Source organism: Merops nubicus, unplaced genomic scaffold (genome assembly GCF_000691845.1).
Source record: "Merops nubicus isolate BGI_N331 unplaced genomic scaffold, ASM69184v1 scaffold19181, whole genome shotgun sequence".
NCBI lineage: Eukaryota > Metazoa > Chordata > Aves > Coraciiformes > Meropidae > Merops > Merops nubicus.
This window is the reverse complement of record NW_008587813.1, coordinates 6,048-21,430: the sequence shown is the minus strand read 5'-3', so window position 1 is coordinate 21,430 and position 15,383 is coordinate 6,048. Positions and strand designations below refer to the sequence as shown.

Sequence of the window (15,383 nt, the reverse complement as noted above, 5' to 3'; positions counted from 1 at the left end):
AGGGAAAAAAGAGAAAGTCAGAAATTACTTTATAAATGGGCACGTCTTACAATACATTGCGATGCTCCCTTTAGTAGCCAAATGGTTCATAAACATGACGCTTTATGTGGTATCACAAACGCACAGAATATGCTTTGTGTATGATTGCAAAACCAGCAGTGCTCCGCAGCCAAGCACACGGCTTACTATTATAATAATGAGTCTACTTCCATGTAGTGGATTTTAATAAGACTTTAATAATACTGGTACGAAGCCAAATTACATAATGTCCCAAAATATGACACAAAGCTTTTATAGAGAAAATAAAAGCTCATCGAAGTATAACCACATTTTTAAAAAAATAAAAACAAAAACAACAAACCACCACCAATGTTATCTAAACAAAGCCATTAGGCATATTTAATTTTAAGAAATCAAATTAGAGAAAAGGAACTCAGATCTATTCCCAGATCTCAAGATAAATTCTAAAAGGATATTATTTTAGGCAACATGTACGAAAACGAAGGTACGGCGCCAGCGCTGGGAAAGGAGCTAACTCCATAATTACTTCTGTTGGCACAGCTATGGGAATGGGGTTGACTATCTCAGATTTCTCCCAGAGGACAAAAACTGATTCAGTTACCTTACAGGCTGATTTTAAGACTGAGCTATGTTGGATTGTCTAGAAACAGCTTAGACCAATAAAATAATTTCCTTCTACACACGAAAACCAACTCCAAGTAAAAGTCCCAAAGGTAAAGAACCAAATGATTCACTCCTTCAGCCCCCTCCAGGTCTGGAGTCTTGGGGAAAGCAAGGACTCGGACAGCACACGTAAGGCTCGGCCTGGCACGGGCCATTCTCAGCACAACCTCCCCTCTCACCTCTCTCCACAGATGACAGTGGTAGTAAAAAAACAATGGGTACTTCAGTGGCTGGGTAAGGCACAGAGAACATCACACATCCTTAAAGCTGTATAACCTTTCAAATATTAGTGTTATGCTAGTTGGAAGATTAGTATTTGCAGGGATAACATTTTTTGTCCTTTATTAAGATCAACTATTTAGATCCACATATCCAATAGTGAGATCAACATAAATTAGCATATTTCAATGTACCACTGGTGACAAGTACAACTGTTAAACCGAGTCTGAATCAGTGCTGACAGCCTATCAGAGCGTGTGGTCATGAATACAGCAAGAATCAGAACAGTTTTCCTTACATACATTATATTGTCTCATCTACATGCCTCTAGACTTTTTAAAGGCATTAAAAAATTTCAAGTAGATTTAGATTCCACATGACAAGGTGAAGTGAGTAGGATATTTCATGCCTCGGATTTCTTAGAAGTCTACTTAAGCTACAGAAGCCCTTAAAAAGTTGCTAGTAACTTCAAGATGAAAGGCATTAGCAGCTTTTTAGAAAAGGATAATCACACTCTTCTAGAGACTTAATGAGGCTTAATTCACAGAAGCTTTTGACTTGGTCTGCTGTTAATTGAATCAAAGTCGATGATGATCTTGTTACACTTTGGCTTGAATTCCCTAAAATAAAGAAAAATACAGATATTAGTTAGTGAGTAGTTAAAACATTTTGCTTGCTTTAGCTCCAGCTAAATTTTTGAAGAAATAAAAACCCCAACCCCTCCTTGGATTCACATAGTTTTCATCTCTGTGGGAGCCAATTACAGTGCACCACACTGAGAGAAACCTGGACAAGAAAGACTAAGACAAAAAAGACACCTGGGGTGGGTTAGCCTGTACATTCTTCAGCTATTGGAGTTCATAAATTACCCAGGAGTCAAAGGACTTTGAACAATTTAGCTGCAGGTGGTTGGCATCATGTTACCAGGGCTGGGATTTTTGTCCATACTTATTTATATTTCAAATATTTTAAAGACATATTGACATATATAGGTACACATGTATGTAACCATAAAAATATTTTAATATACTCTATGTGTATTATATGTATACATATATATTAAAAAAAAAAAAAGGAATCTATTTGGTAAGTACTTTGGTTACTTTTTTCCTGCCAAGTTTTCAAAGAATACTTTCAAACTTTGCCTCAGTGTATGAGAATATTTTTTTGTGCTAGGGGAACAGATCACGTTATGCATCATACTGAGGAAAACCCAAACTAGTTAAGAGGGAATCGTTTAACAGTTCTAACTTAAGAACTATAAAATTAATACTGCCACAAAATGTTTCGGTTTATTATCATTCGAGCATCTGCTACAACAATTAGCAAGGAAGGTATTTGGAGACCAAGCATGTATTTTCCAGGCTACCAGTAAACAAAGGATTATGCAAATAGTGTGGATTTAGTACCTAATTAAGCTCTGCAGTTCAGTTCAAGAGATTCATTAAGTACCACCTACATCCTTAACAATCAATACAAGAAGGAGTAACAGTCAACACAGAAAAGCACGTGCTGCTGACCACAGAAACTCTGAATACTTTGTCGAGAATAACTGTCTGAACTGCAAGAAACACTTCTCACCCTGGAGAAGTTACAAGATTTGACTTGCAAGAGAATGATTTATGCTTCTTAGTCAAATAGTCTTAGTAGACATGAAACACACTGAAGGACTAAAACTGAATTTCAAGTACCGCTGTGTTTTTTCATGGATGTTTCTTAGCCCAGTAGGTACCTTTCATCCTAAAATTTTATCTGTCAGAATTGTTATGTTTGCAAATTTTTCGAAGTCTTTATATTTATATTGTGAAACTTTTTACTTGCAGAGCTTCCTTGACTGCATAATTAGCCTCACCCACAGCATGTTACTGCTATCAAGCTAGCTGGTGAACAGATTGTCTTTAGGTATCTCTGTCAGTGTCTTTAAAAACCCCACTCTTCAAACGTTTTTCAGATGCTCATTACTTGAAGGCAAATATTCCAAGTTTTATCTTTCTCTCACAAGAAAAGCTGACCAAGGAAGGCTGGACAGCTATAGGCACTAAGAATGAATTGCGGGTGGCTTGTTTGACACCTTCCCAGATTGACTGCAACAGGAAGACAATACAGTTTCAGTAAGGATCAGGGAATCCACAGAAAAAGTCAACTGGTTGTTTCAGTCCGGCTCATATAGTCATAGCATAATTCAGGTTGCAATGGACTCCAGGAGATCATCTAGTCTGACCTCCTGCTTGAAGTAGGGTCAGCGATGACTCTCCCAAGTACAATGGAACCAATAACCATCACAGTCACAATTTCACTGCAGTCCTTGAATGGAATGAGTATTCCAAATGGACCATTATCTCGTGCAAATGTTACAAAATGGAAAGTTAATCACATAGGAAGGCAAGAAGAATGGTGCAACAGTCTGTCAATCCAGTATCTTTCGCAGGCCTACAAACACTACCAAAGAATAAAATGCTGCACAATGTAAAAAACTTTTGTCCGAAAGTTGGTTTTTCACACACCATTTTCTTCCTTTCCAAAATAAAAATAAATCTAATCAAAAGCTGTCTTACCTGTATATAATACCTGCTAAATCAAACATCCGCCGTGCAGCTGTCATTTCTGTGGTGTCATGATACTTGTCAGACATAAAAATAACTTCCTTTATGCCTAAAAAAGATATACAGAAAAAAATGTTAGAATTACATTGGAAAAATAATGTCTAGTGCAGAAAATCAGAAAAGGCAGCATTCAGCCACGTGCTCTAGAACTCCTTGGTAGCCCTCTATTTCCCAAAATACTCTACTTGAGAATAAGGATATGTAAGGTAGAGCTGTTTTGGAGGATGGTTCTTTTGCAAATGCTGGAAAATGGTTTTCTCCACCTTCACCTAAGTTTAACTCCTAAAACCAGAACCAAATACTTGCAGGCAAGAAACACAAGACAGACAGACTAGAAATAAAGCATTTTTGCAAAAGTAATTGAAAACTTTTCTACCTTTCTAATATATTAAATTCCCCAGAAAGAACATAAACCCCTAATCTTGTTCCCCTTCCAAACGCATAGCTAGAGAAGGATGTGGCTTTTTCTTTTGTTCTCTGTCTCATAAGTAACTCCCAATCCCTGGTTCAAATCCTCATAAAGGGATGCTTTCTCACATTGTTGAATGATCTATGCTTAAATTACTTAGGCAGGGGAGAAGTGTAAAGGCTGACCCAAGAGAATTCACAAGCCTTTCAGAGCTTATCAACATCTTGCTGTATTTACCAGACAACCTGAGTATCAATACATTGCAATTTAGTGCTGCCCTCAGTGAATAAGAAAAAGGATGAGCAACTACACTGAGAACAAGCAGCCTATCTACCTTGAAGACCACTTGATTTTGATTCTATAAACGAGAGAAATATAACACAAATACAGAATACTATCATCTTTCCCCCTTCGCCCCTCTTGATTTCAAACCTTACTGATCAAAATAAAGCAGCGTTCTGTTTGCTGCTTTCTTCCTAGATCCCTGTGGCCATTAGTGGTGAGGAAACTCCCAGGACAGCCATCCATGCTAGGACTGCAAGACTTCACTCAATGAGCAAAACTATGCTACCTTAAGCAGGGATTTTCACAGAACTGAAGCCTACTGCAGATACTGCCTAATCTGAAAAAAGGAGACACATTTAGGCCAGCACGCTTGCTGCAGTGGCACGGATTTATAACAATTGTAATGAAAGACATAATTAAAGTAAGATCATAGAAGTCTTGTGACATTTATGAGCAAAGATATTTTAAAATCTTCAAATATCTACCATGCATCACATTCAAATTAAAATTTCATGTATATACTCCCAACAGACCTTTTGTCATGCAGAAGTTTATTCCTTTCTGCCCTACTCTATTCAACGTGTCAGAGCACAGTAAAATTGACAGTAATTATATGCAAAGCCTGTGTTGTTCTTCAGCAGCTCCTGGTCTAGAGAAGTTACAAACCTAAATTAGAAGCACACTCAGAATCACAGAAGATGCAATTAGCACTGGAAAAATTTGGCACCATTCAGATGCAAAAAAAACCCCACAAGTAGCACCGTATGAAGTTGACAGTGCAATTAATTTAGATCTAACAGCAGCAATTTAACATGAAATACACCCGTGATAAGATACCAAGGAGCAGGCAGCGCTGCAACCCTGACAAATCAAGCTGGTGCTACTCCTTACCTGCCTGGATGATGAGCTTTGCACATTCATTACATGGAAATAAGGCAACATACATGCTGCAGCCTTTCACATCGGCTGTGTTTTTGTTCATGATGGCATTGAGTTCAGCATGGCACACTGATTTAAAGAAAAAAAAAAGAGAATAAACAATTCATAACACCGTTCATTAAAGGAAATGAGTCAAACTAAAATTAAAGTGTTACAGTATAACCGCTTCCATCCTTTCAAAGGCAAATAGCTTGTGCAGCTTGTCATAAAGGGCAGAGGAAGAAATAAAAGCAGAAAAACCAAGATCAATGAAGGTCAATTGTTCTGACCAGGCTGCCGATTAGTAATGATATCATTAAGCGCATTAGCATCGCCATTTGCTAACACCTAGTGCAGACAACAAAGCCGTAGGCTGTGGGCCAAGTAGCTGCAACCGCCCTTAAGTGAAGCAATGTCTCACAGCTTCACAACTCTCTGGAGTATCTAATTGCCAGTATAAAGCAGCTCATTTGTGTGTTTACATGCACATATAGGAACGGTCTTACGGTTATAAGAGCACGCTGCGCCCTCTTAAAGGCAGGAGAATCATGAAGCAAAACCGAGCAGCCGGCTCCTCTGGGTCTCAGAACGACTCAGGGCTTCTGCTGCATGGTTCTTTCACCCCAAGAATACACAAGACACACTCAACCATAAAAACGTCCCAGCTTTAATATTAAAGTGAGTTCACTGCTCATTAAAAGGTACCAGACTTCCCAGTCAGGGGAAAAAAGTCCTCTATTTCTCCATGGATTTGATATAGGCCAGGTAGCAACAGACTAGCCTGCCTTATTCCAGCATAACACAATAGTTCTTTCTGGACAGACTGCACCTTAGGGTTTAAGTTTTTATGCTGTACACATCAGCAGATTATCTAACATGTTACCAACACGGGTGAGAAGAGCAGGTTCTGTGTCATCCACCATGAACCTCTGAAAAAAACATTAGGATCTCTGAGAGAACTTCCTGTTTACTCCTAGGAAGGACAGCAAGTTGCATAATTTATATACCTACCTACTAAGAAACTGCCTGCTGCCCTGACTTACTTCATTAACAGGTGCTGAAATGTGGTTACTGTTTTGAAGAATGGATTTTTTTTTTAAAAAAAGCAGTTTTCTTCTCCCCTGCATACATGTGAAAATGGAAACAGGCGAAGACTCATAGCACAAGTTCATGGCACACTTGCTTCTCTGCCCTGCCCTCTTCTGTGAATGGTTTTGCCCAGGAAGGGTGGCTGAGCGCAGCGCCGTCCCTCAGCGCGCCCGAGCCCTGGCTGAAGGGAAACGTCCCCCCCACCCGCTGAATGTCCACACCGAGTTTTCCACAGAATAGCTAACGCACCACAAATTTACAGCCTAACTTCCAGCACACCAGCTTTCCCACAGAGACAAGTCACAAAGGACCAAACACTTGCTAAAGAAAGCTCAGGATTGACTGCTACAAGCAGTTCCCAGCATCACCATGACTTACGCTGGCCACATACCTTCTCATAACCAGTAAAGCCAGGAACTGACATAAAGAATAGGAAATTAACAACAACAAAAACCAAACCAACCCGAAGCACCATCACCTTAAGGTTTCTATTATTATTGTTTCTATTGCAACACACTGTATTTTAAACACATGCCATTAAGCATACAGGACACACAGTTATATGAGCCTATGCATTTAGAAAATCCAGAAAATACATTTAACTCCAAGTAAGTTACTGAGTTGCACTAATCTTATGTAGCCTGCACAACAAAGAGTCAGATAATTATTTTTCTGGGGTTACAGAGGATTGAATGAAAAAGAATATCATTATTTCCACAGCTGGAACTAGGTTATGTCAACAGGACAGAAACATCACTTTCAAGCTTCTTTGAACAATATACTAGTTTTCTAGGCAGCAGTCTAAAATGTGGAAGGCCTCCAGAAAGAAGGATGAGGGAATGTTTTCAAAGGCTCACAGAACTAACCACCCCCACTAATTCCTTCAGTAAATATTTTTTCTTCACTAGAACTCAGAAATCTTCAGCCATAAAACCAGACGAGTTTCATTATTAGTATTGCCACAATATTGCTCTCTGCACTGATGAGAAAGAAACACTCTTTTGGCAGACTTCTACAAAACTTTCAACAACAAACCTCCTCCCAAGCAAAAACAAGTTCAGGACAAAAATAACACAGAAGATAATCACCTGGAGCAAGTTTGTCTCCAACAAACCCAGAAGGTTTTTGTTTCAAAACCAAAAGGAGGAGGGTTTTTCATGCACACTGTGGCCTAACCCTTAAGTTATTTCTTACTGCACTTACTACAGAAAGCAGTATGGGACTAGAAGTCTGCACTGATTCCAGAAGCCATCTTTTTCCTTCCAGTATTTATTTTTTTTCTAGTGTACTGGGCTACTAAGTACAAAACCATGCTGGCTCAGTTGTTGGAATTCTGAAGAATATTCTGGGGAACTATCATTACATGTGTCTTTGTTTTACACGTCTCCAGACACCTGTTACTGGCCCCTGTAAGGGTTATTATGCTAGACGGTCCTTAAGAAGCTACCTGACAATAATTTTTAGGCTTTGTTCCATCACTCTTCATTCTCTCTTCTTCACATTCCCCAGTCTCTGGCAGATACTCATTGACTGTTAACTGATTTATAGATAAGGTAGTCTGCTATCTCCCGATGCATCTTATAGAACTGCCCAATTTGATACTGTTTTAGTGAGAGACAGAAAACAATTCTAGGAGTCCAAAATCCCTCGTTAATAATAACTAAGTAGTTCACATTTGGGGTGTTCTGAAGTTTTCTAACCTGTTAAGAGCTCCTACTAATAGTTAAATATTGTTCTCTCTCAGACAATAAGCAGTTAACTTAAAATAACCTTTCACAGGTGTGCAGTATTCAGAACTCTGAAAACTGTATATTTAAATAGACTAGTAAAACTGAGAATTTTTATGATACCCTATGGGGGGCCCCAGTGTTTTGTTTTTTCTAAAATATATTCACATACAGCCAACATAATATTAAGCCTGCAACACTGGTTTCCATTCTGGAAAAGTGGCTCCAAAAGTATTCTCGGAAGGCTTCATTAGCTGAAGAAATAACCACGCAAGGAGAAGTTAGTGTGTGTGCTCTGACATTCTCACCACCTGCTACTATATACACGGGGTGGGGTGGAGGGAACAAACCAAAAAAGCAGAGGAATGCCTGCTTCCTTACTGGTGGTACTAACTGTAGTGTTTTTGTCTTTTCTTATTGCATACTGCTTGGTGCTGCATATCTGAGGTAGCACTAATCGTTAAGTCTGCCTCTAAATAAGAGACCCTCAGCCAATTAATGGTCATTTTTCAAGATTAACCACTTAATATGAACATGCTCTTAGTGGGCTGCAGAGTTAGAAGGACTCTCCAGCACACCTACTAAAAGTGTTCTGACTGGGGATTTTATAAGAAGCACAGGACTATTCAGAGTGTTTCTTAACACTGTCTAAAGGCTGACATGCTTGATGAAGAGCTTGAAGTAGTAACATGTCACCTTTTAAGAAGCAATCAAAGGAGGGGCTGAAGGAGTGACCCTTCTATGTGATCAATTACTGAGCCAGACTATGAATTTTGAGAAATTATGCACTAAATGTGGTGTTATGTTTGAAGAGAATACATTTCAATGCATATAGATTGTCATGCAGCAAGTTCCAGCTCTGGAGCCCCCGACAAAAGAAGGACATGGACCTGTTGGAATGGGTCCAGAGGAGAGCCACCAAGATGATCAGAGGGCTAGAGCATCTCTCCTATGAGGACAGGCTGAGGGAGTTGGGGTTGTCCAGCCTGGAGAAGAGAAGGCTCTGGGGAGGCCTTACTGTGACCTTCCAGTATCTGAAGGGGCCCTACAAGAAAGCTGGGGAGGGATTCACAGCATGTTAGGGGTTGGAAGGGATCTCAAAAGATCATCTAGTCCAAGCCCCCTGCCAGAGCAGGATCACCTAGAGTACATCACCCAGGGACACGTCCAGGCGGGCCTTGAAAGTCTCCAGAGATGGCAACTCCACCACCCGCCCTGGGAAGGCCATTCCAGTGCTCTGTTACTCCCATCATAAAGAAGTTCTTCCTTATCTTCAGGTTGAACCTCTTGTTCACCAGCTTGTGGCCACTGCCCCTAGTCCTGTCACCAGACACCACTGAGAAGAGCCTGGCCCCATCTTCTTGACACCCATCCTTTAGATATTTATAAGCATTGATAAGATCCCCCCTCAGCCTCCTCTTCTCCAAGCTAAACATCCCCAGCTCCCTGAGCCTTTCCTCATATGACAGGTGTGCCAGGCCTTTGATCATCTCAGTAGCCCTGCGCTGGACCCTCTCCAAAAAAGTTCTTTGTCCTTGAACTGAGAAGCCCAGAACTGCACACAGTATTCCAGTTTTACACAGGCTTGTAGTGCTAGGACAAGGGGTTAATGGGTTCAAAAAATGGGAAGACGCTAGATTTAGATCAGATGTAAGGAAGAAGTTCTTCACTGTGAGGGTGTTGAGACACTGGAACAGGTTGCCCAGGGAAGCTGTGGATGCTCCATCACTGGAGGTGTTCAAGACCAGGCTGGATGGGGCATTGTGCATCTTGGTCTAGTAGGAGGCGTCCCTGCCCATGGCAGGGGTTTGGAACTAGATGATCTTTAAGGTCCCTTCCAACCCAAACCGTTCTATGATTCTATAATTTATCAACATAAGTTTTTATACTGCCACTTTAACGAACCTGACAAATCAGGTTCCCAAAACAGACACATGGTAATAGGATGGTGTTCTTCAACATAAACCTGGTACAGAAATGGATACAGGGAATTCTATAATTGGGCCCACTTCTTCCCAGTCTTTTGCTAAAATCTTCACCTTTTTGTGTTCATTCCTTGTCCATCGCATCTTTGTCCAAACTCCACCCTACCAGTTACCCTTTACTCTCTGGACTCCTGACACTGGACATAGCAAAGATCACAGAAGGGCCCAAAATATTATTGAAAGGAACAGGGTCTGGAGTGACAACCACCAGGGACAGTGGTTGATGGATCTGGAATTTGTAGAACAGCATCAATCTTTCTTCATCCTTAGTAAAAGGGTAGGGATGGTTGCTGGTCACTGCACTAGAGGAAGGCAGGAGATGGCTGTTGGGCTGATGCTGCCCTCAGCCACTCCTGTCGTTCTGTTTCTCGCTCTGCGTGCTGGAGGAAGAGCAGTTGCTATGGTGAGGCCAAGGGGGCAAGGACAGCACTACCAGATTCCACTGGAGTCCTAACCTCTTCAGCCAGCAGTCAGAAAAAGAGAACAGCCCTAGCTTCATTGCTCTCTTCCATGAAAAAGGAGAACTGGGAAGTGAAGAAGGGAACCACTCAGCCCACTCATGAGCATCACAAAATCTGCTGGAGGCAGCGTCTCTGGCAGCCCCACTCAAAACCTGAGAAGCATTAGCTAATCTACCCATTTCCCAGTTCATCCCATCCTATTCCAAGTTTGTTCTACTCAGCAGAACAGAGGTGTTTTTTTAGTGGGCAAGCAGAACAAGAGAAATTATTCTTGGTGCTTCCAAATCCCCAAGCTTTCTAGAAATCTAATGTATGACAGCAGAATTGGACAGAAATCCACGCAGGACCAGAGAGGACAAGTGGGGGTAGGTGGAGACCATCTCCTACAGATCCTCTTTCCAGCTGAAGCCTCAGCTTTCTACTGCCAATTCAAGAGAGCATCACAATTCTTCATTGTGCCTTATCAAGTTCTGTGCTGTCAAAATAACAGCTTCTACAAAAGTAACATTTGCCTGAATATCTTCAAGTGCTCATCTCTCTAAAAAGTTGACTAAAAGCTCATAATCCTAACACAAGGAAATGCTGATAACAGTTTGTTTCATTTTACACAGCAGGTACTGTTCAATTAGAGTATCCTTTTTGCCACACCACATATTTTATGATATCTCACCCTGTATAAATATTTGTAAGCATATTTACTCAATATTTTCTCTCTGCTCAGAGGTTTCTAAATTTTCCAGTCATTTTAATTTAAAACACTCTTAATTAGAGACTGGTTGTCAACTGGATGGTGTTAGGTTGCAGTGGGGACAGAGGGCATAACAGGGGCACAGCAACTAACACTGGTGGGAAGACTTGCATTAATAGGAGAAAAATGTATTTTGAATGATTGGCAAGAGAACACTGAGCATCGTCAAATCCTTGGATTCATCTAACAGAAATAGAGGGGACTCACTTTTCACTCTGAAAGCCAGAATTTTGTCTGTTATTAAGAAGATTCTGCTCATGGTACTGAATGCAATGCTCAAGGAAGAACTTACAACATCTTGGTAAAGTAGGTATTCAAAACTAGCCTTCTATTTGTGTTATGTGCAGAGAAACATCCCTGCTCTTGTCACTGGCAGCCTGGGAAGAGCCAGTTCCAACATAACAATGAAAGCCCGATTTTGTGCTGTGAAAAATGGCATTCTGCAGAACATTCTGTGCTTTCTGATGTAACAAGGCTATACTATTAAACTCTTCAAACATACACTACAGCTAGAAGGAAAAAAAGGTTTAATCTACTTCAGGCCTCTCATAAGGAATGTGCAGTATCCGTAGAGGTGATCCACATCACTAATCCTGTCACATCCAAACACCCTGCAGACAGTTCCATCCTCTAAGGTGGACTGACCACTACCTACAACATTTTGATGCTTTCTTTTGGTAGCAGCTCAGGTTACACTTATGATACAAGTAAATATAAAACGTTTTTAATCATGCACAACCTAACAGTGAGCTGAGAAGAACCCACACTTGAGGGTGCAAGTTAGGTACGTACAGTGCATTGCAGCAGATGTCAATAACTGAGACACTAGTGAATTTCAAGCCAACAAGCTTCCAGATAGAGTAAAATTCAAGAGTGACAGGAGCCATTTAGCCCTACCACAAAAGTTCAAAATATTATTGTTATCAGTAAGCACACAGGGGAAGGAGGGAAAGAAGGAAGGGTTGATTGCAGTGAAGAGGAAAAGCTAAAAGAACAATGCTGGCACACACAAGAATGTATAAACTAACCACAAATAAATTTAGGGTGGAAGTTTTCTAGCCATCAGACAGTGAATCTGATCAGAGCTGTGGGGTCAACACATCCATCTGTTCTGCTGGAGCTCAATAAATTTATTATAGGATCATCTAACACAATTCTGCAAAGATAACCTCTAGGTCCAATCCCCTGCTACGTCTATGCTGCTAAACACAGACAGGGACAGGGACTGACCCTTGGCCCTGAGGCCAATTGGCACAGACTGGCTCGTGTTCCTCCTACTCAAGGCTCCATCAGCTTTACATAGCACTTGGCCCTGGGTTTCCTCAAGGCTCCACATCTTAGGAGCCTCACGACACCACAAGCTTATTTTGTATGTCTCAGTTCAAAGTGCATAAAGAAGTGAGATGACTTCTTTTGCAGCCCATCAGAGTGGTATTTTCACAGCATGAAACAGAGTTGCGCATCCCTCAGCATGGCCTGAGGGAGGGAGGAGGGTTAAGCCTTCACTCTCAGCAGGCTTTGCACTACAGGCCAGTACAGGATGACTGCTTCCTTGCAGTCTTTTTTCCAGCCTGCCCTCCTCAGCAGCCTGCAAGTAAGCCACTGGCAGAACTATACTCAGGCTTTGTTCTAGAGAAAGCTCAGCAGTGGTCCAAACAGATGGGCAGTGAGCTAATGTTTATGTCTAACCTACAACAGTACATAAAACCAGGTCAGCATCCAGATCCACCCCCAGCACTGCAGATGCATTTAGTAGCTCTAGAAGACAACTTCCAAGTTAGTGTGGTGGTACATCACATCAGCTTTTCCCTAACAAGCCACATTGCAGCTCTAGTGATGAAGGTGTCAGCATTTCCACAATAAGCTAATGGGGCACACAGTAAGATTGTACCTTCTCTGAACAAGCCAGTCAGGAAAAAACAAGGATAAGAAGTTCAATTTACACAAATGCTGTAATGATTAGCAAAACCAGAACAGAAAACATGACAGTTTAATGAGATTTTAGCAACAATTCTATGTGTGTCTGCATCTATCAGAAATTTTAAAAGCTCATTTTTTTTAAAATATGTATACTTGTCTGGTCTGTCAAGCATACTATCAAGATTAATAAGAAACTGCTAGAGTTTAAATGATCTGTGAATTACAAAATAGGTCGTTTATTTATCACAGCAGACACTTTATGTTACAAAGTTGTGATTTTTTTAATGAGGTAAAGACTAGAATTCTTGGGGGGCGGTAGTTAGACCAGCTCCAAGATATGAACTCATCTCTCCAAGCTGTTAAGACTGGTTAGTGCATTTTTTTAAACATCACGTACTAGAGATTTTTACTTTACTCCACATCTTTTGGAGTCAAGAAAAAAAAATAATTCTCAGGTCATCTTGTACAAAGATTCCTCACAAATTCATACAACATTTTAAGTTTAAATTGGTCAGTTTAGATTTCAATGCCTGGAACACACTCAGATCCCAGAGACCTCCCACACTGATCTTACTGCAGAACTGAGACCTTACAGCAGCATAAAGATTCAACCAAAATCAATATTCTGTTTTCAGTACTTTATATTTAATCAATGGGCTAACACTTGTTTCCTCACCCTATAAATAAAGAGCAGTCATACCAAGTTGTACCGTTCTAGTACCGTCAATATATGTAAAACCAGAGCTTCCGTGCCTTGCAGCAGGCTGAAAATTTGGCAGGAGCTGGCCCTAGTATGGGCAATACATCTCTTATGAAAAATAATATGAAACTGTCTCAAGCTTAAGAGTTAACATGAGAGGTTTTATAATAAATTGGTGAAGTGAACAAGGACAAAGTACTGGGATTTTAAGAACTCAAATACGAGACTGATGAATTACGCGCTGAGCCACTGCATATCATCTTTCACTTCAGTGCTACAGGAAACCAGAAAATGTAACACTGGCTTTTTACAGAGAGCTCTGGGCGAGCACAGGGAACGTCAAAACTCAGGCAAGCCTCATCTCTGTACCGGACTGATTGTTATAAGTTACAAGCAAAAAGCAGAATTAGAAAGCAGTGATAAATGTTGTACACCGGAAAAGACTCAACGATGTGCCTGCAAAAGCTGAACTCTGGTCCTCATTTCCCCCACCCATGCAGGGGGAAGGGACAATTCCTCAGGGCTCTTGTTCAGTTTTATGATTCTTCCCTCTGCCGCTCCAAGCCCAGGACAGGCTGAGGCTGAGGTGCAGCACAGGATGAAGGAGCTCCTAACACCCACTTTTCCTGTACCCATGGCTTCTGCTGCATGGCACAGAGGTGCAGCAGGAGCTGGTGTGGAAGCAGAATGGTGAAGAAGGGGCATTTAAGTGAGAATACACTCCCTGCTTCCTTATCAGTCCTAACCATGGTTCATCCTCAACTCCCCATCACTTATTGCATGCTGCAAGGCAGCTCTCAACTCCACTTCCATGCCCAGAAGACAGCACTCTGGCATAGAATTACAGGATAATTAAGGTTGGAAAATACCTCTAAGATCATCAAGTCCAGCCATTACCCAACACCACCATGACCATTGAATCATGTCTCCAAGTGCCACATCAACAAATTTTTTGAACACCTCCAGGGATGATGACTCTACCACCTCCTTGGGCAGCCTGTTCCAATGCCTCACTTCTCTTTCAGTAAAGAAATTCTTCCTAATATCCAACTGAAACCTCCCCTGGCACAACTCGAGCCCATTAAGGCAGGAAGACTGAGGCAGACCAGCATCTTGTATCTTTGGTTCCTGCAAACCACACCTGGCACAGGGGAGTAACCATACAGCCCTGTCAAAATGTGCATGAAGATTCACAGAGGACCCTTCAAAACAGGAGGCCAAACTACGCCTGCTGCAAAGACATAGAGACAAGGACAGGAACCGAAAAAACTCAGCAACATTTACTGTGCAACTGTCCTTGTTCTTCCTTCCTTTTGCCCATTTCATGTAAATGTGAATCAAATTAGAGGCTGAAATAAACAATGAAAGCCAACTCACCCACAGTGGGGTAGATCCACTGCACACCAGGTGAGGCAAACCAGCATGGAATGGCAGAATGCAGTCAGATACTTCAAGACAAGCACAATTCAGCTCCTTCATAGTATGTACTGCTGATGCAGCTGTTCTGGTTCCATGTAAAAAGGGCTTCAGGGCAGGACCCACACGGAACAGAACTGTGTGCTCCACCCCACTCCCCCATCTCCCCTCCCCGTGAGAGAGAGAGAGACAGAGAGAGAGAGAAGGAGAGAGAGAGAG

At 41.3% G+C, this 15,383-nt stretch overlaps 1 protein-coding gene across 1 annotated transcript in view; it reads right to left on the bottom strand.

The window, feature by feature from the left end:
• Positions 1 to 913: 913 nt before the first annotated feature.
• DCTD (dCMP deaminase) overlaps positions 914 to 15,383 on the bottom strand; it is a gene marked incomplete at its 5' end in the record, with an annotated part of 16,863 nt that continues 2,393 nt past the window's right edge. The window contains 3 exons of the mRNA XM_008949082.1: positions 914 to 1,523; positions 3,459 to 3,555; positions 5,092 to 5,208. Of these exons, the coding sequence (XP_008947330.1) occupies positions 1,445 to 1,523; positions 3,459 to 3,555; positions 5,092 to 5,208 (293 nt within the window). The remainder of the gene's footprint in view (positions 1,524 to 3,458; positions 3,556 to 5,091; positions 5,209 to 15,383) is intronic.